The following is a 24,595-nucleotide window of genomic DNA, read 5'->3' as shown; positions in this document are numbered from 1 at the left end:
GTTCCTTTTGACATTACAGTTTGCAAATGACCATCTTTTAAAAAGAAAAGCTTGTTCTACCACAAAATATATGCGTTGTGACCTATCAGGCAAAAGCCTCGCTGCCAGCTGTAGACTCTTACTTAAAAGCCAATTCATGTCTAATTTGGCAGTAAGACTCCAATTTGTGACTCGCTGCCATCACTCCTGACAACAAGAAGGTTAAGAAGCCAGCTCACGTCTGACTTGGCAGTAAAACAGCAGTTCAATCACATAGAAGCCTGTATTTTCATGCACTGTTTGCTTAAAGATGAAGTCACAGCTCCAGAGGTAAAATAATACTTATTTTCACTGACAATCAGGCTGCCGAGAGGATGATTTATGGAATGTGACCAATTCTTTACCACCGGAATGTACATCAACACTCAACATATGGATGTCACTATTACCATGCTGCTGACGTACATTAGACATGAGGGATATAAGACCTGACTACAGAAAAATGTACTTTTCTCTTCTGGTTACCAGTCTCATTTTTCAGAAGAATTCAATAAGTTAATAATAAAAATACTTAGAGTCCATAGTATACCATGTCTAGCATTCACGGAGCTCCTAATTCCCTGAACAAACATGGCGTTAAAGGGGCTTCATTAAAAAGACAGCCCCATTCATATGCCCTGATGTTATATGGGCTAGGGGCCCTACTCTATGAGGCAGTACAGCTGTGATAGACCTAGCCTTTCCGTAAATTCCACTGCCAATAGCAGTCATGTAATGCTACGGGGAAATTCCCCTTTGTTAGTGTTTTTAAAGGGGTTGTCCAGCGAAAATCTTTTTCTTTCAAATCAATTGGTGTCAGAAAATTATATAGAATGGTAATTTACTTCTATTAAAAAATATCAAGTCTTCCCATGCTTATCAGCTACTATATGCCATGCAGGAAATGTTCTTTTCTTTTTAGTCTGCTCTCTGCTGACATCTCTGGCCGAGACAGGAACTGTCCAGAGCAGGAGAGGTTTTCTATGGGGATTCATAGAAAACTGAGACAAAGTTCCTGTCTCGGCCAGAGATGTCAGCAGAGAGCAGTGTGTCAGACTAAAAAGAAAAGAACATTTCCCGCATGACATATAGTAGCTGATAAGTATGGGAAGACTTAAGATTTTTTTAATAGAAGTAAATTACACATTTAGGCTGGGTTCACACTATGTATATTTGAGGCTGTATTTGTGAGGCTGTATAGCAACCAAAACCAGGAGTGGATTGAAAACACAGAAAGGCTCTGTTCACATAATGTTGTAATTGAGTGGATGGCCGTCATTTAATGGCAAATATTTGCTGTTATTTTAAAACAACGGCTGTGGTATTGAAATAATGGCCGTTATTTACTGTTATATGGCGGCCATCCACTCAATTTCAACATTGTGTGAACAGATCCTTTCTGTGTTTTCAATCCACTCCTGGTTTTGGTTGCTATGAGGACCTGACATGAGGACCAAATACAGCCTCAAATATACATAGTGTGAACCCAGCCTTTTATATAACTTTCTCACACCAGTTGATTTGAAAGAAAAAGATTTTCGCTGGACAACCCCTTTAATGGCTGACCTCATGAAAGATTCACCTCCGAATGCTCAAATTAAAGTATTCATGTGTCATATACAACATATAACATATGAATTCCTAGAGGAACATTTATTCTTTTATAGTAGTATAAGCATTCTCTGCTTTGCACAGTCCATTTAGGTTTTTGCTAATCTGGTAGAAGGGACCATTGTACTTAGTTTATGGCTGGCAACCGGCACCATAACATAATCCTGGCACAATCGCCTCAGTCTGCAAACCTTCTAGTTGGCTTCTGTTAGGAGCTGGCGGATGTGCCCTTTGCAGATCAGGCTTTGGCCGCCCTGGGACTGAAGCAGGTGTTCTCTATGAATACTGTTCTTACCAACGAGATGCTAAGAACAAAGAGCTGTATCTGTTCTGGTGACAATATTCTGCTGTTCAAGATGGGCGAGTTGGGAGGTATAAAAATCATTTCTTAAAGGCGTTTGTAATTTAAACTCCCTGTTAAGCTCTTATGTTCCATTTTGCTTAATTTAGGTTGAACATATTGCAAAACATTTACATCTATAGAGCCCTTATGTTCTTGAATCACATATAGTATCAACACTTCCAAAAGGAAATAAGGAAAGTCGGAGCACGTCTTTAAACGCAGTAAACTGCGTTTAAAGATGTGCTCCGACTTTCCTTCTTTCCTTTTGGAAGTGTATCCTACTACTGGTCTTCAGTGTCGTTGAGCACCTTGAGCAGTCTGGATCCTAAGTGGCAGCGCAAGGGTGTACAAGTTGCAAGCGGAGAGTAAGCAGTGCGGGGGTCTCCTTTTGGATTGCTACATATAGTATCAATCTGAGAACCCATTTTCTCATGAAGGTATATGAAATATTTTAGGTGGACTTTATTAAAGCAAATCCCATCAGGTACATTCGCTTCAAGTGTTTCACATGTATAGAATGCCGCCAGTGCGGGGAAGCCGGTGCCGCAGTCCTTTTTTTGAACTGTGGCACGTTTTCCGAGCATGGCGCCTTTTATATTCTTGGGCACCGGCACAGGCTCCAGCACTGGAAGTGGACAGGCCCTGCCCCCAGTGGGAGGAAACCCCTGCCCCTTTATGACACAGACCCATTGGTTCTCATAGAGGGGTGCGGGTTTCCTACCACTGGGGGTCGCCAGCCCGCCTACAGTGCTTCAGACAAGTCCGGTGCCTGCGAATAGAATAGCGCTGTACTCAGGAACCGGGCCACAGTTCAAAAACAGGACTGCGGCACTGCTTCCCCCCCCCATTCTATCCATGTCAAACACTTAAAGTGAATGTACGTGATGATGCATTCGCTTTAACTCTAAGTAGACATGATAATTTATTAAAGGAGAAGTCCGGCCATTTTCAAAAACAGGCAGCCGGCAGCGACAGGGGGGAATGTAATGTCTTAACTTACCTCTCCCCATACCCGAGGTGAGCGTCATGAAAAATGCCTGTCCCCCTGATGGACATCCCACCCCAGTCACTGACTGGCTGAGCAGCCAGTACATCAGCCGGGGGGGGGGGGGGGGGGTAGCGCCAGAGATGCCGGAGCCTGGCAGGGAACCCAAAGCGGCAATCTGGGGCTGAAGAGGCACGGGAAGAAGTGAGTTAATACTCTTTGTATCTTTTCCCCCTGCCCCTGCCCTTAAAAAAAAAACAAAACAGGGAGGCCAGACTTTTCCTTTAACCATATTTGCTACTCTAATCCTTTATTTTTTTTTATTACTGAGCTAACCTGTAGGAATAAACAGCAGTTTGTCCCAGATCCAATACAACTTAGAATCTATTATCACCTGATACATTTTAATCTTTTCAAGAGTTTACTTTTCAAGAGTGTTACTTGACAAAGATTATCACGGGATCAAAATAGGTTGGAAATACTTTGTTTTCTTAGTCAAAGCTTTTCTCTAAATAGTGACCTTATATTACTTCAATGCTTTAGATTTTCTTCTGGTATCTACTTACTTTTATTACATTTAACTTTTAATGAATAGAAGCTAAAGAATAAAGCTAGCCATACGCATCCAATAACTGACGGCCGGACATTTGCTATCTCTCTGTGTCTTCCGTTCTCAACATACACAGGAATGTTCGGCATGACTGAGCGTTCCTGTGTTTTCTATGGGAAGGAGTAAGGGCCCTATTACACAGTGTAATAGAGACAACGATCAGCCTATGAAATCATCATCAGGTGATCGTTTCTTTAGGCCCAGACCTGAAATCATCAGCCACTGACCGCGCATCACTACATGTAGTAGTGATGCTCCGCCGACGGCCAACGATTGCCCAAACAGTTATTACTTTTCCTGTCCACACTCCCAATCTTCCCCACAATGAAGTCACAATGCGCGGAGCCGGGACGCATACAGAGTGCAGGAGAAGACCGTGAGCATGGACAGTTAAATTATTAATTGTTTGAGCGAGGGCTGTACAAACATAGCCCTTGCTAAACGATTACTGGGCCGTGTAATAGGGCCAGTAAAAGAGCACGTTTACAGTACTGATCAGGCCTTCATCGGCCCATGTAGTAGGACTCTAAGCTGTGGCAAGAAAGTGCTGGAAAATCACCACCCGATCCCTATGTTCACCAACATCATTAGTCAGTAAATGGTCAGGAGAGTCCCATACATCTTAGACTGACTGAAGTCTAAGGTGTACAGGGACCTTAATTTTTTCCAATTATTCTATATTGGAATAGGAATTGCACTAAGCCAAGTATGGGTCCGTGCACTACAGGTAGAAGACTAGGTGAGCTGGATTTTTCTTATACTTGTTTGCTTATATGAAACATTCCAGCATTTTCTAGAGGCGTGAGGTATATACTGTTTATCCACAGTTATAGATACATCATATAGGAAAATCCTTTGTGATACATACACTATCCCTTGAAATAAGGTGTACTTAGCAACTTACAATACAGTTCACTTTTGTACAACTCAAGATTGTGGCAAGACAATGTAACATCTCCAGTATATTAACATAAATGTTACTTACCTAGTAACTCTACACCTCGGGTCAACCCATAAACGTCAATCAAAGCCCAGAGTGGTTCTGTGGTCCGTACTCCACTGAAGAAGAGCATTGCACCAGAATCATTGACCCTGTAAAATACTCGGCCCTTTTTATCCACCCAGAAAGCTATGATGTTTCCTTCATTTGCAAATTCTTCTGGCAATGCCTTGGCCCAGAACCCACTCTGAGACACAAGGTCCGGACAGGCATATTTGGGTAATGTGTCAGGGTTAATCCTTGAAGGATCTTTGGACGTAAACCCAAGTCTGAGAGCTCCACTCCAGCAACATTGCTTCTTTGTAATCTACAAAAGACACAAGACCACTAATAAGCATATAGTAAAAACCTTGCATTCTGAAGACGTTTCCAGGTTTCTTAAGAGTATTGTCATCTGTATAGACGATTTTTCAAAGATGCTGTTTATATGCAACAAGGTATTGACTTTGATTCTGCAAATTGACCAGGTTAGATCAAGCAATGTAAAGCGTGACATATGTTTTTTAAACTTCCACCCCTTTGTAATGATAATGAATGAAGTGGGACGTCGGGGAACAGGATGGATCAGTGCTACAGTGGCGGGCAGTGCTCCTTACGGGTGCCTAAGTGCTCTTAACGGTCTCTTTGGACCATGGAGCACAAGACTAAGTGCACCGAAATGAATAAGAGAATACCTTTCTCCTCTGCAGTAGGGACATATCAGCTGATTAGATACATCTCACCTGCTGATAGTTCCCCTTTAAGTAAATTTTATTGGAATCATTGGAGCCAAGCACTGTAACATTAATAATCAGTTAATTATTTTGTGTACCCAACCAATGTAAAACCTTATGGGCACAGAGTAATAGGCACCATATGGTATCATATTTTATATTTTTTCTCTAGAAGCAAGGGGAAGAAAACTAGGTCCATACTGATGTGTCATGTTAAATAATCAGATGCATAGAGAAGAAAATAGTGCAGTGATGTAAGTCGCTTTACTAAAAAACACATATTTGTACTCCTTTACATGTATACATGAGGTACTCATCTGATTTTACCTTCTTTGCCTCGTGACACCACCACTTTAAGTGTATGATTTAACATGGCACCGGCATCCTCTTCCACATTCACATTTAAAGTGTACCTGTCATTGTAACTTTTAAAATCTAAATCAACATAAGATGTGATATAAAGCAAGTTTGCAATTTACATTCATAATTTTTTTTTTTTAGTTTTCATGGAAATCACAGCACTTCCTGTTTTCTGACTCTTTTTTTTTAAACACAGGAAGACCAGCACAAGACTAAAAAGCTTCAGGAGACTGGACCTGGATTTCTGGTAAGTACAGCTTTCTTTTACAGCATGATAACAAAAAAAAATTATGAATGTATATGGCAAACTTGCTTTACTTTACTATTCTACTGTTGATTTAGACTTTGAAAGTTATAATGGGTGTGACACTTAAATCCATCATAAAATCCCTGCTCATTTTGTGTTTAGGAATTTAGTGGGTGGCCCTACTCTGACTGACAGCCTTCCTATATGACAACGCATCGAGATCCCACCTACTGGACTCCTAAACCAGAACAATCAAAGCTTTAAACTAATGAAATACAAGTTATACAGATGATTCTGTTTCTGGCAGATTAAATTATGTTCACTCCATGTGACAGGATCCCTTTAATTACAGATGTGTGGCTGGACTGAAGCTTAGGTGACCACCAGTGTCTTCTTTTGAAGTATCCCATTAAGAACCTGCCTGCTAAGTGGTAGTAAGTAGAGTATTATTGGAGGAGGGTGCACATCGGTGTGATTATGCATGCTGCGTGATCAGCTCTACTATGACTAATGTGGATAACCCACAGCCTTACTTAGTAGACCATCACTTGACATCATTTTCACTCAGCTATTCTCTTAATGAATCTTTCATTGCCATTGAAAGAAGATATAATTTGTTATGCATGGTATGAATATTAGACGCCACCTCCCAACCTCTAAGGCTTGCTGTCTCTAGTGTTAAATTTAGAAAAGTAATTTCCGAGCCACTGCCCTAAGACAACATTCCAATGGAATATATATTCTGTTACAGTCATGGTATTATATAGTTATTTAAGAGTATTCCAATCTCGTACAGTAATGTCATAATTCATAGGATATGCCATGTGTGTCTGAAAGCTACAAGTCCAGCCTAAAAACAAAAAAAAGTTATTTAAAGCCAGTGGAACAGTTTATAAGGGAAACTATAAGCAGGTTAGAAGAATCTACCCTGCTGATATGTTCCAATAGCGCACTGGGAGGTAAGGATAAAGTTGTTACTTACAGCCATCTTCTGAGTTGTTTTCGTGATATTAGCTCTTTATTTGCTATGCTAATGAGGCGTTTGTGCACCAATCCACCCTGTCTGGCCTGCCCCTTCTAATGAATATCAGCAGAGTGTGTCAGATCAGTGCACTGGGAGCAGTAGCCCTGCCCCCAGTACACCAAAACACTTCATTAGCATTAGGTATAAACTGCTAATGTCACAAAAACAGTGCCAAGGATGAAGGTAAGGAACTTACCTTTATCCTCAGCGCCCAGTGTACTATTAGGACATATCAGCAGGTTAGATTCTTTTAACTTGCTAATAGATTCCCTTTAATTTAGGGTATGTTTACAGATCAGTTGCAGAAAATGTGAAACATTTCAGCACCTAAACAAACCAATCAGTTTTAGTTCGCCTTAAACTAGTGTAGGTTGTACTGCTTTCTACTATTAGGCTATGATCATACAATGTAAGAGACCGGCCGTTCGGTGACCTGGCCGGTCTGTGAAAAGATCATCCCTTGCAGTACCGGCCGCATGATCTTAAGGGCTGCAGAGTTCTGACGCTGGCGCTTCCTTGCACTCCCTCATCAGAACTCTCCACTGCACACTATGGAGTGTGCGGCCAGAGCCACTCGCTCCACTGTCAGCACTGACAGGGTTTTCCGCGGTCACTGTTCAATAAATAGCGGTTGCAAAAAATTTACATGTCACTTGTTTACGGCGCCGCTAGGGATCCCGGCCGGAGTGTATACCAAGTGTAAATGCTCCGACCGGGATACCATAGATGGCAAGGTAACATATATTTTCGTAATAATCACAGCCGTTGTTGCAATGTGCAATAACGGACTTATAATAACATAGCCTTAGGCTTATGTTCACACACAGTATTTTTGCTCAGTATTTTGGTCAGTATTTTTCAAACAAAACAAGGAGTGGATTGAAAACACAGAAAGGCTATTCACACACGGTTGAAATTTAGTGGATGGCCGCCATTTAATGGCAAATAATTTCTGTTATATAAGTTTTATAACACACCTGGTAGTGGGGGCTGGGTATCTACATGGGCCATGTGGCCTTTTAGGCTCACTATAATATAACTCTACAGTATGTCTAATTAGGGGGGGTTGGTTCTCTGTAACAGAAACAATTTGCTCCGATTGTTGAGATATCAGTATATAATACTGACCGGGAAAAATTGGTAATAAAAAAAAGTGAACATTCATTTGACATTATAATTAAAGGAGAAGTCCTCCCAAAAGTTATACAAATCACCAATATACACTTATTACGGGAAAAGCTTATGAAGTGATTTTTTTTCCTGCACTTACTACTGCATCAAGGCTTCACTTCCTGGATAAAATGGTGATGTCACTTCCTGGATAAAATGGTGATGTCACGACCCGACTCCCAGAGCTGTGCGGTCTGTGGCTGCTGGAGAGGATGATGGCAGACGGATATGCTCAGTGTCCCTCCAGTGCCCTGTGTCCCTCAATGTCCCCCTGCCATCATCCTCTCCAGCAGCCACAGCCCACAGCTCTGGGAGTCGGGTCATGACATCACCATGTTATCCAGAAAGTGAAGCCTTGATGTAGTAGTAAGTGTAGGAAAAAAGCACTTTATAAGCATTTTCCATTATAAGTGTATATTGGTAATTTGTATAACTTTTGGGGGCCAATTCAATACTTTAATAAAAAATTTTGCCAGACTTCTGTCTATTGTAATTTTCCAAAAAAATAGACAGGTTTTACTAAATTAGTACGGCACTGACACAGGTAAAGTTGACATTTCTTAACATTTCTATATGTTTTAAGCATGTCATGATAGTCCACGCCTAGGGAGTTGGAGCCGCTCATACAAGATTTTTTTTTTTTTTAAGGGCCCCTTGCAAAATGTTCATCCATATGTTATAAAAAGTCATCTGATCTGTATGTTTTGATGGCATGTCAAACACCATAAGGTTTCCCATATACCAATACAGATACACCATCTACTTTTGAAATCCAGTTTATTTTTGTAGGATGGCCAGCCAAGACAAAGAGTTTGCATGTAATCGGACTTGACAGACAATAGCCGCAATCATCACGGCTGGTCCAAATATGCTTGTTCGATGCGTATCCTTTCCTTCAATTTAAATGAAGGAAGCCAGGCGTGAAGTTTCAGAACCATGAGCTGTCTATGAGTGTGGTTTCTCTCACAAAATAAATGGTGTATACTATTTTCCCCTCTCTTGCAGATTTTAAAAACAGTAAAGGCCAGATGTGTTTTCTTTCTTCATGCCAATTTAGCTAAGAAAATTAACATATTCCAAACCAGATTGACAAGCGAAAGCTGCCAGAATATTATTGCCGCAAATGGTAATTGACTTGGAGGCTCTGTAATGGCTTGACCCCATGTCATTGCTAGATGAAGTGGAAAGGCGCATGACAGTCAGGTCTGAGGGAAATAATTCTTGGTAAGTTTCTTCATACTTTGCTAATAAGAGAAAACCTTGGGGAACCGTACTGCAGAGCTGACACTCGGGGCTATATGGAAACTTTCCAAGTTTCGAGTTGTAAGACCTATAACTGTATAATGAAATCTTATGCAGCTTTTTAATATACTTTGGGGGACATTTATGAAGACCAGGGTACGAGTACGCCAGTCTTCAATTAGTCCCTGTCCCCAATTGCCCAGCCGGATTCACTAAGAGGAGTACAATTCTTAGTGAATCCAGACTGACTGTGCCTGCCGTACAGCGGGCCCAGAAATCTACAACTTCTACAGGCATAAATCATGGTAAATCAGGGTATAGAGGAGGCCCCATCTCCTTGCCACCCCCTTCACCCATTTTTCTGGCTGGCGCAGAGAAAAGGGGTGAATCTGCACCTTTTCCCTGGTGTACGCCAGGGATGCAGCATTCATAAATGCCCCCTATTGTGTCTATTTTCACATTTTCAGCTTCCTATCAATGAAGAAAAGCATAGCGGGAGATTTATCAAACATGGTGTAAAGTGAAACTGGCTGAGTTGCCCCTAGCAACCAATCAGATTCCACCTTTCATTTTCCAAAGAGTCTATGAGGAATTAAAGGTTGGTTCTGATTGGTTGCTAGGGGCAACTGAGCCAGTTTCACTTTACACCATGTTTGATAAATCTCCCCCATTGTTTATATTCTAGGGCTGAAAATTTTTCCTGATATTATTGAATGAACACAGTCATATGTTAAATATGGCCTTCTATTACGAAGTCATGTATGGGTGAAATTTCCCCCCTATAAATGTGTAGACATTTTAATATATTAGAATTATACGGAACTTTCTAATGCATAGCAATGGGTAGTTTAAATGGGAGTTCCAGTAAGGACCACAATCACCTGCTGGGATCCCCACTGATGACTAGAATGGGGATCCAGAATCCCTTGTTCCACCTCATATGAAGTCTGCAGTTTTTGTGACTCATTTTGAGATGTAAAACAATGAAAAGACGTTTGGTTTACATCTCAAAAAGCCATGTTCCCCCACTGAATTGTATTTAAACCAATTAATTATACATCCTTAATTAGAGGCTTTTGGGAGATTTAAAATGATTCTCGAAATACTGTTTGTGTGCTTGCTGTGTATTGGGTCGGCATGTGCAACGCTCACTCAGCCAATCAGTGAGTGAGGTGGGATACTGCTGTACCTACTGATTGGCTGAGTGGGAATTGCACATGCCGATCCCAAACACAGCAAGTGCTTTGACCCTGGGATAACGACAACGGAAGTGGTGGGAGCAAGGATAGTAAGTACAGTATATGATTTTTTATATTCTACCCCAGGTTGAGCATATTATACTAATAAAAAAAAACAACTATTTGGAATACCCTTTTTTAACTCTGCTTACCATGTGCCTAGTCTTTGAGGCCCAAGCACATTAAGGGGTACATGTCTCCTTTCCTTCCCTATGGGTTAACATGATATAATTACGGTGATGTACCATGATATCTACATGAGCTGTTCGCATTTCTGTGTACTGGGTCTTGGTGATTTTTGATTAAGCATTTTCTTCCTGACTGGAGACACTGCTTCTAACATAGAATTCAAAAATTTTACCACAGGGTACAGTGTCGAAATTTGTTCTGTGACTTACATTGTACCGTACTGTGTTGCAAAGTTTGGGTCCTGCGCAGTGAATGTGTTATCTGTGAGTATAGTCTTATGGTATGCATTCCATTTAATGATGTTTCATAAATCACAGAAATGGGGATGTAGCCAAATTGTTGGGTAAGGAATGAGTGAAATTTAGGGTCAGCTGCAGTCAGGATTGTGAGGTCACTGGTACGTGGTGAACATTTTTTAGTTTTGTAATTCTATTTGATTCATATGTTATGGTTGCTACTAAAGGTTATTCATGCTCCATCTGTGCTTATACATTTCCTTAATGGCATACTGTAACTCAAACATCAGGAATTCGACTTTATTACTTAATTGTCACAAGTTAAAGTTTCATATACTTTCTCAGGTTGTTGAGTCTGCAGTTTTAGGCTGGGTTCACACACAGTATATTTCAGTCAATATATTGGTCAGTATTTTGCAACCTGAACCAGGAGTGGATTGAAAACACAGAAAGGCTCTGTTCACACACTGTTGAAATTGAGTGGATGGCTGCCAGTTAATGGCAAATATTTGCTCTTATTTTAAAACAACGGCCGTTGTATTGAAATAATGGCAGTTCTTTACTGTTATATAGCGGCCATCCACTCAATTTCACCATCGTGTGAACAGAGCCTTTCTGTGTTTTCATTCCACTCTTGATTGAGGTTGCAAAATACTGACCCAATACTGGGTGTGAACCCAGCCTTACACTGTGAAATGTCCTGAGTAATGTATCTTACTAGGCTTCTAATAATACTAGGGCAACAATACAAGTACAAAATTGCATAATGTGCACTGACTTACCGGACATTATATAACTGCTACATCATTGGTTCAGAACAGTGTCAGACTGGACCACCAGAGGAATAAAGAATCCTCCGGTGGGCCCCTAGCTTTAGAACCTGCACAAACATTGACATGTCGTTTCTCACTGGTTATTCATTGGTGGTCCCCCAGGATAATTTCCTCTGGTGGGCACCAGACAGTGGTCCACGATTAATAAATACCAGAAAACGTGCAATGGGGTGAGATTAGGTGCACTATACAACTGCATACTGTAGCTTGCTTGCCACAAAAATATTAGGGAGAAAAAGAACCTACCTTAAGCCGCACTTGTTCGTGTATGACTATTGGTCTGTTGCTGAAGGTGATGGCATTACAGAAACTAGCCTGTCTCTTTACTGCTTTCTGTGTGGTGTCCATCATGATCTGGGATCCCTTGGCATGGGGATGGAACAGGAGAGGACTGATTACTAAGCCCCCACATTGTGGCATGGGCATGCAATGCTTCTGCTTGTGATGACATCGATGCGAGGATGCTGGAAACGTCCCACCTATAGAATCTGAATGGAAAAAAGAGTTTTAGAAAAAGAATATCCGAAATCTCCATATACATTGAATTCCAGGACATAAATGTCTACAGTCATTGGTGTGCATAGATGAGAGCGAACCGCATAGAAGTGACCAAAATGTGTTCCCATTATGGTACCCTATTTCTGGTTTTCTTGCTTGTTCATGAGTTTTTCATTACCCTTGCAATGATTCTCTTCCCCCTTGTTTGCAAACAATTATGTTTCCTGGAAAGAGAGTCCTTTGCATGTTCTACATTGACAAAGAAGCTACAAAACCCCCATGTGGTGCATGTGCTATTCTATTCAGTGACCTAGGAAGAGTGACTATGGAGCTACTTCATGGTTGGCTTATACGATATCATCTAAACCATTTAAGTGACAGATAAAGGTGCAATAGGAACAAAAATGTCAAATTCAGCACAGCAAGTTATGCAACCTAAAGCAACAAGGATACAATCAGTAGCCATTTATTGCCATAGACCACCAGTAATAAAATTATTAACCCGTCACTGCACTAGCTCACCAGGGATGTTATACTGACTCTCCCACCATTAATGCCCTATTTCATTAGGCCACCAGAGTCATTATATTGCCCCCCTTACTGCTCTAGACCACCAGGGATATTACCATTATATTCTTCCCTATCCTAGGCCACCAATGATGTTATATTGACCTCCATGCTGCAGTAGACCACTAGAGATGTTACCATTAAATCCATTGCTACATTAGGGCACCAGAAACATACTTCCAGATAAAAAAACAGCTGGGATTATTATTCCTTTTTTAAATTATTATTTGAAATAAGAGATTCTATGATGGGAATACCCCATTAACTTTGTATATACTATAGAAAAGAAGATAACTGATACATTCTACTAATTTATACATGCAATGCAAAAAGAGCTTGGCACTTTATATCCGGAGACATAATCATCTTTCCATGGCACAAAGGCAGATTTCTTTAATCTATTTTTCATCATTTACATTGAAAAACCATTGGTATATTTTTTCAAAGCTACATATGACTATTTATAGAGGCAATATGGGATTACATCGCATCAGACGGTGTTAGATGTAGAATTTATGAGTGTATCCAGAATTAATGAGACAACGTGACCAAATCATTGACCTCCCCCTGTGCAGCTCTAGATGTTCTTCCATTAGAGATGCTGTATTTGTAATATATATATATATATATATATATATATATACACACACACATATATTTACATAAAAATAGAAGATCATTTGAAATTTATGATAAAATATATTCATAGCAATGATAACAGTAATCGACAAAATGAAATTGGTTGTCTCCTGTATTCTCGGGATGTTGCTTGTAACCAGCCTATTGTCAAAGAATTTGTATTCTACAAACAGCTGATTTGCATGTATCTACAAAAGAGCTACCTATTCAGCATGTAACACACAAGGTAAATGGCAAGAAGTACATCAGACGTCAATGCTCCTGGCAGAAAGTGGGCACAGAGTTAAAGCTTTAAATCACTCTAAATTGACTCTGCACCCGGCAACAACACTCCCACTGCGAGCAGAATAAGTTGTCAGGCAGCACGTTGTGTTCACATCTTTCCTCCAGATGAAAGAGTTATTGAGCCATATGTACAGTATCCAGGGAGGAGAAAACAGAACGTTTTGTAGGTTAAAGGAACTTTGTACTGCATCAGCATGGCATCCCTGCCTTGTCTAACATCAGGTCCTCATTCTAGCTATATACTTTCTAACCTCCCAGATGATTTCAAGGAATGGGAGCTATAAAGTGGGACTGATACTAAGTGGATACTTTTGAAAGACTCTTTTAAACACTTGTCTCCTTTACTTAAAGGCTTGGAAGTAAAAGGTTATCAGTATTTTCTTATTTTTTTTTTAATTTTATTTAACTTTAGTAAGTTATTATGATGCTATATATCTTGTATGACATGTTTTAACAACATTATGACATATACTTTGCAGCAAACCCCATGAACATAGATACATGGAACAAACCCTACTAAGTAGAATGGAAGTGTTTTCTAGGCATGCTCTATGACATGTGCAGAGATCATCATACAGGGAGGGGAAGGCTGAGTTCTGAGCTTTAGCTATTGTGAATGGTGTCTTATCTATATACTGGTGTCACCTCTCACTGTAATCCTGTCTGTGATGATAAGGAGGACACTGCTGGAAAGTAATCTGTACAGAACAGGAAATCTCAGCTTAGTTTTAGGCTTAGTATTCAAATAAAGATTTGAGGATTATTTTAAAATATAGAGTAGATAATAAAATGAAAGTTAGGAAAAAAAATCAGTGAAAATTATATTTTAGTTGTTCTACAAAATCACTAATATTATACATAACCATAAACCAAGCACATGGAAATATTACCATCAAAAATACAGTCAACATGGGAAAGTGGGAAAGTGAGTGTGTGGACATTGGTAAGGCATTCTACCCCCAATGAACGCCACCAATCGTCCCATCTTTATCTGTTATACAATGTATATGGAGCAGAGTGGCTGCTACATGGAGGGACTCTCTCAGTGCCAGAGGCAGGATACATCAAGCAGATCAGCTCCATATGCTATGGCATTGCCTGAAACAGGTAACGTACTGGAGAGGAGTGATTGACTTCATTAACTCTACTAATGATATATCAGTCATTCTCACCTCATTAGAAATATGCTGATGTATTAGGCAGAAACCTGATTGGTTCCTTGTTGACTCGATATTAACCTGGTTCTATTTATCTTCTGGATCGCTCATTTGGCTTGTGCACATATTTCTTTACTGAATCCCATACCATGTAATTATACAAGAAAGCCTGAGCTTCACTTAAAGGGGTATTCCCATCCTATTCACAAGACAGGGGATAACAATCAGTGGGGGTTTGACCACTGATCAGTGGGGGTTTGACCACTGGGACCCTCACTGTCAAAATTGTTCATGAAATGAACGAAGCATAATGCTTGTGTGTGGTTAACGCTCTGTTCATTCACTACAGGGCCACCGAACATGGAAAAAGTTTAATGGCCTCATAGACAATGAATGGAGTGTTGGCCATCGGAGTTGGCATTTTGGGGACAGCTGAGAGGAAGTGGTGTGGAAGACGGCACTCCTGGACGTAGATACTAAAATTTAACTTTTATTCGTGCATATTAAAATATCTTAGTGAGCATAGCAGGACCTACGCGTTTCGCGCTACTGTGCTTAATCAGACCATGATTAAGCGCAGTAGCGCGAAACGCGTAGGTCCTGCTATGCTCACTAAGATATTTTAATATGCACGAATAAAAGTTAAATTTTAGTATCTACGTCCAGGAGTGCCGTCTTCCACACCACTTCCTCTCAGCTATACCTTGCATGCGGCGTCTGGCCAACGCCTTGAAGATCGAGCACCCTCCTCTGCTAAATCCTGCCTGCTGTCATCCCACCTGCTTCATGGTGAGCTGTATCTCCTCTTTTTATATTTTTCATTTTGGGGACAGTCAAGAACCCCCTCCATTAGCTGAAGTGGAGAGCTGCTAACAGCCTGTATATATGGCTATTCAGTTAAATGTCTGGTAGGTAATTTTAGAAATGTCTGGTTAACTGCAGCTTTCCTTGGTTGATTAATTCTTACAATTTATGAAGCTCTACTTGCAGCGATCAGCTGGTTACTGAGCGCAATCACAATACATAGTAATGATAATGGATGATGGAACTACAAGTTATGCTGAAATGAAAATATAAAGATAAAGAGAGATGGGGGGGGCGCATTCTGGTATAGTATGCTGGTAAGTGCAATGTGGTTAAAAGATAAGTGCACAGAACCACTCACCTCTTGAAATTGTGCAAAGGTATAGGCACAACTCTGTATAGTGCTTCCAGGAATTGATGCACCTCGCCGAGGGTTAGGGTACTATTACACGGAACGATAATCGACCGAATCGGCCCTATGCGACCGATTATAGTTCCGAGTAATAAAGACATTGGTTCTGACCTATAATCGGCGGGCGCCGACCGCGCACCGCTACGTGTAATAGCAGTGTGCGTCCAACGCTGACGATATGCAAAGAGAAATACATACCTATCCAGGCTGCAGGGCTCCTCTTTCTCTGTGCTTTTTCCCGGGTCTTGCACGCTGCAGCTTCAGAGCGGACTCTCTTAGCTGGCAGGCCACTCAGCCAATCACAGGCCGGGACTGGCACGGCAAGTGATTGGCTGAGTGGCCTGTCAGCTGAGACAGTCAGCTCTGAAGCTGCAGCGCGCGGACCCGGAGAGAAGCACAGAGGTAGAGAAGCCCTGCCACCTGGATAGGTAATGTATACACTTTAAACAAGGGCTGCAAGGACATCGATAACAATGTCCCTGCACCTCTTGTTAAACGATTATCAGGCCGTGTAATAGGCCCAGTAAACGAGCGCCGATCTAGGAGATCGGCGCTCATTTACAGGTATTATCAGGCCTCCATCGGCCCGTGTAAAACCATCCTCACTCTTGGCTAAAAGCCAAAGTGTACAGCATGCAGAGAAAGATGTCACCAACCTGGACCAGACTCGCGGAAGGGGTCCCTCCAAATGATGGCGCGACTGACTGTGTTCAGTAAAAAAACGCCACTAAAACTGCTCAAATGTGAATGAGCTAATGATACTCAAGTGGGGTATAAAATCTTTTTTATTCTATAAACAGGTACAAATCATGGTTTACCTGATGAAGGCTTCACAGTTACTTTAGGAACCGAAACGTGTTTTACCTGTTTTTAGAATAAAAAGTTTATATTTTTTATACCCCACTTGAGTACCATTATCTCATAGTGGTTTTAGCTCATTCCATTTTAGTGGTGTTCTTTTACTAAACACAATCTGTCGTGCCACCATCTGGAGGGACCCCTTCCGCAAGCCTGGTCCAGGTTGGCAACATCTTTCTCTGAAATAAAAATATGACATCATAGTATATAAAGGTGTGTGACATCATTTGCAGAATAGATTTTGCGATGACCGCAAGAAACTACAATCTAAACCTACCATAGCAAGAGAATAATAAAAAAGGAAAGATTGTTAGTCAGTGATACATTTTCTCAGGTCATCTGGTCATCTGGGATACATACACATAAGACATAACAGGGACACTCAATAATAGTTAGGAAAGGGGCAGTCTCTGTAGGGGACTGAGTTTAGAAGATGAAGAAATCTCTATACTTCATGCCCTTCCCTACAGGTTGAGAAACCAAATGAAGTAGTGGGGTCACAGACATCTGTTCCTAGATACTTGAAATGGTATCTAGATGGAGGACTTGTGTAAACCATTTGGCTGTTTGCTATGGAACAGTTTGTCCATACATATGATAAGCAGGTGTAATTATTACAATTTGCCTAGAGACACAATAGAGAGTTGAAAGCAACCCATTGGCTACCATTGCTACCTGGTGGCATGGTAACTGACCCACACCAGACTGTAGAGAATTGATGATTCCTTTGTATTTAGTTAGATAATACAAGAAGAGAGCTGTTGGCATGATATATATCATATATAGTATCCTGGCTTATCCCTGCTTTCCATTTTGTATATCAACTAAGTACAGGAAGCCCAACAATAGATTTCTTCGCACCCTATGCACCATTAAAAAAAGTAAGTTATACAGGGTATAGAGAAAATGGAAAATTAATCTCCTGTGCTGCACTGTCTGAAAAAATCACAGGAAGATGCCTTCTCTTCCTTTAGATGTTCTGTCCAGGTTTCCCCATCCGCATGCTCCTCACTATGTAAATATTTCCTACACGTGTTCCTCATCTCCTTGAGCCTCCTCGTGCCAAACATTCTGCCATTTATAACAATAGACATGTGACAGGGCTCAGTCTTTCATCTTTTACGTCAATTTAGTGTTTAAAACTGCAGATGAAAATATAGTTTATTGTATACATTAAAGAAGTATACTTATATTATTCATGTAATTAACCATAAAAATAAGAGCTTACCATTGACCAGTATAGTAGGGAATTTGGATGATCTTCTTGATACTGGCCTAGTCAGAGAGCGGCCGGTGTCTTATGTCATGTGACTGGACCATACAGTGACTGGATAACACCACCATACTAGTATCCCTCTCTCTACTCTGTAATCACGCCCAAGCCCACTTCATGACATTACCCCCCAAAAAAAAAGACAACAGATTTACTAGCAATTTAGAAAGAAGGGTGGGAGACTAAAATGGACTAAAATTAAAAATAATTGAAAATGAAATCTGCCTTTGGCCATTGAGGGTATGGGACAATTTGCTCGACTTTTGGCCAATGCTGCAAAGGTACACATGTATGGGAAAAATTTGACTGACAGTATGCAGATTTGGAGGGCGGATGTAACATCCATCAGCCTTGTTAAAAATATATGAATGATTGTCTGGGCTGCCACTGCCTAATGATTTTCTCTTGTCTATGGTCAGACTAATGTGTTATAATAAGTCACTGTGTATAGTTATTGGTACATAGGATGCCAGCATACCATATGAGAAACAATGCCAACTAGAGGTACTACATAGGATAGTAACAAAAATATGATATTGTAACTATACTATGCCACAATACATCATAAATGCATGATATGTGTGGGTTAGGGAACTAGAAGATGGAAAGAGAATGGAGTGGAAGTTTCACAAGTATACATCTCTCTCCATTTTATTCTATAAAAGTGGCATGTGCCGTCACCTCTCTCATTCATTCTCTACCTGGATACAGAAAGCAACTCAACAGACGGAGGTCAAGGGCTCCTTGTTCTAAACAATGGTGCTGATACTAAAGTAGGAACAACACCTACACATGTACACTGCATGACATATCCTATGGATCATAAATACAGGCACGCTCCTTTAATTCAAGTACACAAGACTAATGTCTTTTCATATCATTGTGTATTCAGCACGCACCTGTGGATAGCTTATCGGATCTCTCACTGGTAAATGAAGTAATAATCACGACGCCTTATTTACATTTAGCAACGTGGAAGAAAAGAAAATGTTCCGACCTTGGCAACAAAGAAGAATTTAGGTCTCTCTATCATCCTTTACAGCTGTAGATTATGTTGGATTAAACAGACTAGTGGTGTAGCTACCATGGTGACAGACCACGCAACTGCTATGGCACTTGTGTGGTACTAGCTGCGGCACCCCCTACCCCGGACAGTGGCTCGCACTAGTGCCCCCCATCTCAGACCAGCATACACATACTCACCAGAGAATGGCATAGTCCCCCAGAATTTGTTCTCCTGGCTCCCCAGCGCACAACTGACATCACTTACGCACCAGGGAGCTGGGAGAAAGAAAAAACACTAAGGGACTGCGGAGGGCCAGATGGCTAATTTACACATCTCCCTATCTGCAACATTGTGGCAACTTTGTAATGAAGGGAGAGATTGCCACAGGGGTTCATCAGCAACTTGGCCTCAGAATAACCTTTCCAGCCAGTCAGGCACTTGTTTACATCAGCCGTCTGGAAGGAAGGTGGGAGGAGAGGTTGAAAAATGGACTGAACAGCTCTCACACAGTTTTTTGTGTCTTTAGCAGAAAGAAGCAGCTCAAAACTGAGGGAAGGAGATAAATAAGGTAATGACATGTATGGAATAAATTGTTAGTCTCAACCCCTTTAATACATCAGCCCCCTGTTTACATCAGCCGTCTGGAAGGAAGGTGGGAGGAGAGGTTGAAAAATGGACTGAACAGCTCTCACACAGTTTTTTGTGTCTTTAGCAGAAAGAAGCAGCTCAAAACTGAGGGAAGGAGATAAATAAGGTAATGACATGTATGGAATAAATTGTTAGTCTCAACCCCTTTAATACAGCCTTTTGTACAGGCAAATCAGGACTAGCCTCCAGTGTAATGAGCAAACTAATTTGCATAGAACATTTTTGGTCCATATCTCTGGAACGGTGATACTAATTCGAAAACCAAGCACATTATTGGTCTCAGCGTCACTGTGCCGATATGCCCGTACAAATTCAGAATGCAAGAATGCAAAGTCATACAAGAATCCCTTTAAATGTTATAAACCTGTTTGAAAATATTTTGAGAGTAACTGATCAACAGCACAATAACTTACAGTAGGGAATGGAAGCCCCAGCCATAAGGGGATCAGGAACGAAGAGTTCACAATGTGTAGGCATGTATGGCTCATATGTAATCTGACTGGTCACTAGGGCCACTGTAGTATTATGTGCCTTTTGTGTATATAACATACAGTAACAGATAAGGCTGCACAACAGTAACTAATACATAACACATTGCATAACAGAGATTTGTATATTTGCAATATAAACAGTGATGGGAGCATCAAAGGACCTGTTTGTGTTCGCTATCTGTTGCTGAACACGGCCTTTCCTTGCTCCCCTGTCTTCCTTCTGTCGACGTCCCTAGCTAGTTTATAACTGCAAACATCATGTAAACATCACATGTTCCACATAACTTCATGAAAGATAATGTCACTTTACGAGAACAAATAAGGGAAGTAATTCATTGTAAAAGTATCAGAAAGAAAAGATTTCCAATGATGTCACTAGTAGGTTTTCGCCAAGGCTGGTTTTGTGATCACTGTACTGCAGAAACCCCAGGGCGGATTTAGAGAAATGAGAAGACCCTTGGACAATGGACAGAGAGGAGCCGCTGTATGGATCTCATGACTCAACATTACTTTTATGAGCATAAAATCAATGTGCTGGACATTGTGCTTGCAGTGCTAATGTTTTGCAACACTGAGCTCTGTCTGTGCTCCATCATGGAAGATAATACACTTTACTGCGAGAGGAAAAGTGCCAAAGGCGAGTCGATGGATTTAATAAGAAGGGTCAATGTGATATATTCCAGACAGGCTTGAGTGCTAAGTGGCAGGTGTATCCCACATCATTGAGTGTACATTACAACTCAATACATCATGTAACTATATTGTTTAAGTTATTGTAACTATTGCTGGTAGCAGGTGAGTGCAGGGGGTGCCGCAGGGAACTGCGAAGGAGCTGCCCAGGTGATCGTTAGATCGTCCGGGCAGCCCATAGAAGATAGCGGTGGCCTACTTCTGCCGAATAAAGCCGATAATCGTTTTGTGTAATGGGGCCTTTACTGGGTTCCCATAAGTCCAACCCATAAGTAAACAACAACATCCCAGCAGTCACAAGAAATCCATCCGAGTTTAATTTCTTGTTAGTCGCCTCATGAATATGCAAAGAAGGGGTCCGTGGAGTCTCAGTTACAAGTCTCAAAACACCAGGGTAGCCCCTGTGGATGGATGCCTAGCCTTGGTAACCCTTGTCTTATGTCGTTATACTCGCCACAGAGTTAGACTTTGACTTACAGGGGCCACCCTGGTGTTTCCCTATTAAGGTCCAAAAGCTCGTAACAGAGTGAGAACCTGAGGGACTACGTATCAGGGTGGTTTGGTGCTCTCCCCACTAGGAGGCACCCCTTGGCAACGGGCTTCCTTCTCTGGAGAGAGGGATATCTGGCTATTCCTGTGTTTTGAGACTCGTAACTGAGACTCCAAGGACCTCTTCTTTGCATATTCAAATTTTGTAGGGGGCAATTAGTGGAGACTCGTTAATGAGTACTCCATTGGATTTTTTCGCTGTTCTCCCTGAGTTCAGTGATTGTTGTGTTTTGTTAGTCGCCTCATGAACCCATTTATAGGCCAATACGGAGGAATCACTGCAATGTAACACATTGATTTTTGGTTGCACAACATTTATCACAGCCAAAATATCTGACCCATCCTAAAAGTTGATATTAAAGTCTATGTGCATTTTTAGGCTGACACTATAACAATCCATTAAATACATTATTCACCATACTGAACTGCAGGTCACCTACAAGTATCTTAGCTACAAATTCTATGTTCCTAAACCCTACTCCTAAACTTTCACGTATTACATTGATTATGTAGGTTTTATTACGGCACGAGCGGAATGTGTACATATTATTACCATTACTTTAGACAGTGACTCTCCGCCATGTGCTCTTAACATATAACATCTGTTCATTTAATAGGTCTGTCCCTCATTCCTCTTTGTTACTAGAATATGGTGGCCAAAACAGATAGTAATCATACAGTCTCTTGAGATTTCCTGTACTCTTCTGCTCTTGACTGCCTAGAAAATCATATTGGCTCAAGGCGGTCAAGTGCATACATGTAAAATGCAGGCAGATGGCTATACCACTGTCACATATGGAACTAGCTAGCATATAGCTGTGGTGATCATAATCAAAATATAAATAAAATCATAATATATATAGCATTCCAGAGGAAAAATGAGTAGACAAAAAAAGTTTACATTCAGTCAAGTCTTGTGGATAGATAGACTCCCGAAAGGAGCACCAATCTTTGCAGAGATACCCCAAGTCTTTTTCCCAAAGGAACACTAAAGGTCTCTCTGCCACAAAAGATTACACTTATTTTGGGCAAGGAGGCCATCACTGATTTTGCACTGGGACCTTCAAGAGCTTCAAGCTACATATTTCATCTACAGATATCTCGTAGCCTATATATCAAATCAGCCCCTTGCCAGTTAAGCCAAATGACAGCACCAGGTTACATCCAGATTACATATAGTTTAAGGGCCAGTTCACACAGAGCAAAAGCGGCGGAATCAGCGAGGAAATTGTTCCACCCCGAATCAGCTCTTGCAGAATTCCCCACATAATACTCGTGGAATCAGCAAGGAAAGTGTTCCACCCGGGATCAGCACTTGTGGAATTCTGTACGGAATTCTCGCATATTCCGCATGCATTCCATGTGGAAATTCCGCGCTGAAAAATCTCACAGAGGAAAATCCAAGCCCCATTGATTTCTATAGGATTCTACCAGCGGAAGAATGAACATGTCAATTCTTCGGGCGGAAAGCATACCCGCCACGGAAATTCCGCTGTGTGAACTGTGTGAGAAGAATTTTCAGGGCGGATTCAGCACTGAAACTCTGCCACTTTTGGTCCATGTGAACTGGCCCTTATGCAGGTACAATATGCCAATCCTACTGAGACAATAGGATGACTGCTGGTTAGTGTAATAATAGCAAGAAAGGGTCTGGCAGTGTGTTCCCCTTTTAACCCTTCCTATCCTGGACTCTGGAATACCAATGGGGTTATACATAGAGTCCACATCCTGACTAACCCCAGAAAATGACTATCCTAAATATATGGGTATATGGAAAAATACTGTGCCATGTAGCCAGAGGTACAGAGGCTCTCCTAATAAGCAGCCAATAACATTAATCACTGATATATCCGCACAGAAATAACATTCTAGATGTACTGAAATAAATGAAAGTCACTTTTAAGAAATGCGTTTTATAGAATATTAATTTGACATTAAAAAGTAATTTCGCTATAAAACATTTGACATGAAGTCAAATGTGAAAATCTGAAATTTAATTTGATTTACTTTATGAAATTAGGATGCAAAATCTGTCTCCAACAGATGACAGGAAAGAGGAATTACCAAAAGGTTCTGTTCTGAGCAGTCACTTGGTAATTTTAGGCTACTTTAATAGTGAGTTTTTCCATGCACAATTTTTTTTGTTAACCTTCAGCTTTAGAAAATTTCGACAATCGTCATTTATCATTTATACTCCGCCACACATATAATGAATGGGTCCCATAATATTCAAATCATTTAGGCAATTTTCAGTGCTGTTTTTAATTTTTGTTACCATCTATATGCACATTTTCCAGTTTATGTACAGCTATATCTACATTTTTTTTGCAGCTCACTTTGCTGTATAGATTGGGGCAGGTGCAGCAGAGGGGAATTGTTTCTCTATTGTACTGATATATAGATTAGGTAGGTTGGTAACAATTTACACACAATTAAGGCTCTGTATGCCATTTCCTGGTCTTTCGAGCATGGTTGTTCTCCACTACTTGCTGAAGACTGTAATAATATGCCACATTTCCCTGTTAAAGAGACTCTGTCAGTAGGTTTATACTGTCCTATCTAAGCGCAAAATAAACAGAGAAACTGAACAGAATGATGTATCACTTATATTGTTCTGCGCAAATGATTCTGAGATATCCCCTAAATAGCGAGAACTCTAAGCACTGCACACTAGTCATTTCCATGATGTGCATGTGCTCAGTAGTCCTCGATATTCATGAGCACCGTCTCCCACTGCTCACCATTTACTGATTATATAGACTGTGTATAGGCAGACAACTGCCATTCTGGAGGGTGGAGGGAGTGGTGCATCATGAAGCCTATTCTCTTACATATTATGAGTATTTCTGTCACTAGTTTATGCTGCTCTCATTAAGGCAGAATAAACAAAGTGACAGAT

General features: G+C 40.8%; 1 protein-coding gene across 3 annotated transcripts in view; it reads right to left on the bottom strand.

The window, feature by feature from the left end:
• Nucleotides 1–24,595, bottom strand: part of NEURL1 (neuralized E3 ubiquitin protein ligase 1) — a 190,008-nt gene that overhangs the window by 35,409 nt on the left and 130,004 nt on the right. For all 3 annotated transcript variants that reach the window (XM_069980235.1, XM_069980236.1, XM_069980237.1), the window contains exons 2-3: nt 12,066–12,307; nt 4,553–4,874 (exon numbers count right to left, since the gene is read on the bottom strand). In XM_069980235.1, coding sequence (XP_069836336.1) covers nt 4,553–4,874; nt 12,066–12,307 — 564 coding nt within the window. The remainder of the gene's footprint in view (nt 1–4,552; nt 4,875–12,065; nt 12,308–24,595) is intronic.

Source organism: Dendropsophus ebraccatus, chromosome 8, assembly GCF_027789765.1.
Source record: "Dendropsophus ebraccatus isolate aDenEbr1 chromosome 8, aDenEbr1.pat, whole genome shotgun sequence".
Taxonomy (NCBI): Eukaryota; Metazoa; Chordata; class Amphibia; order Anura; family Hylidae; genus Dendropsophus; species Dendropsophus ebraccatus.
This window is presented reverse-complemented; position numbering and strand designations above follow the sequence as displayed.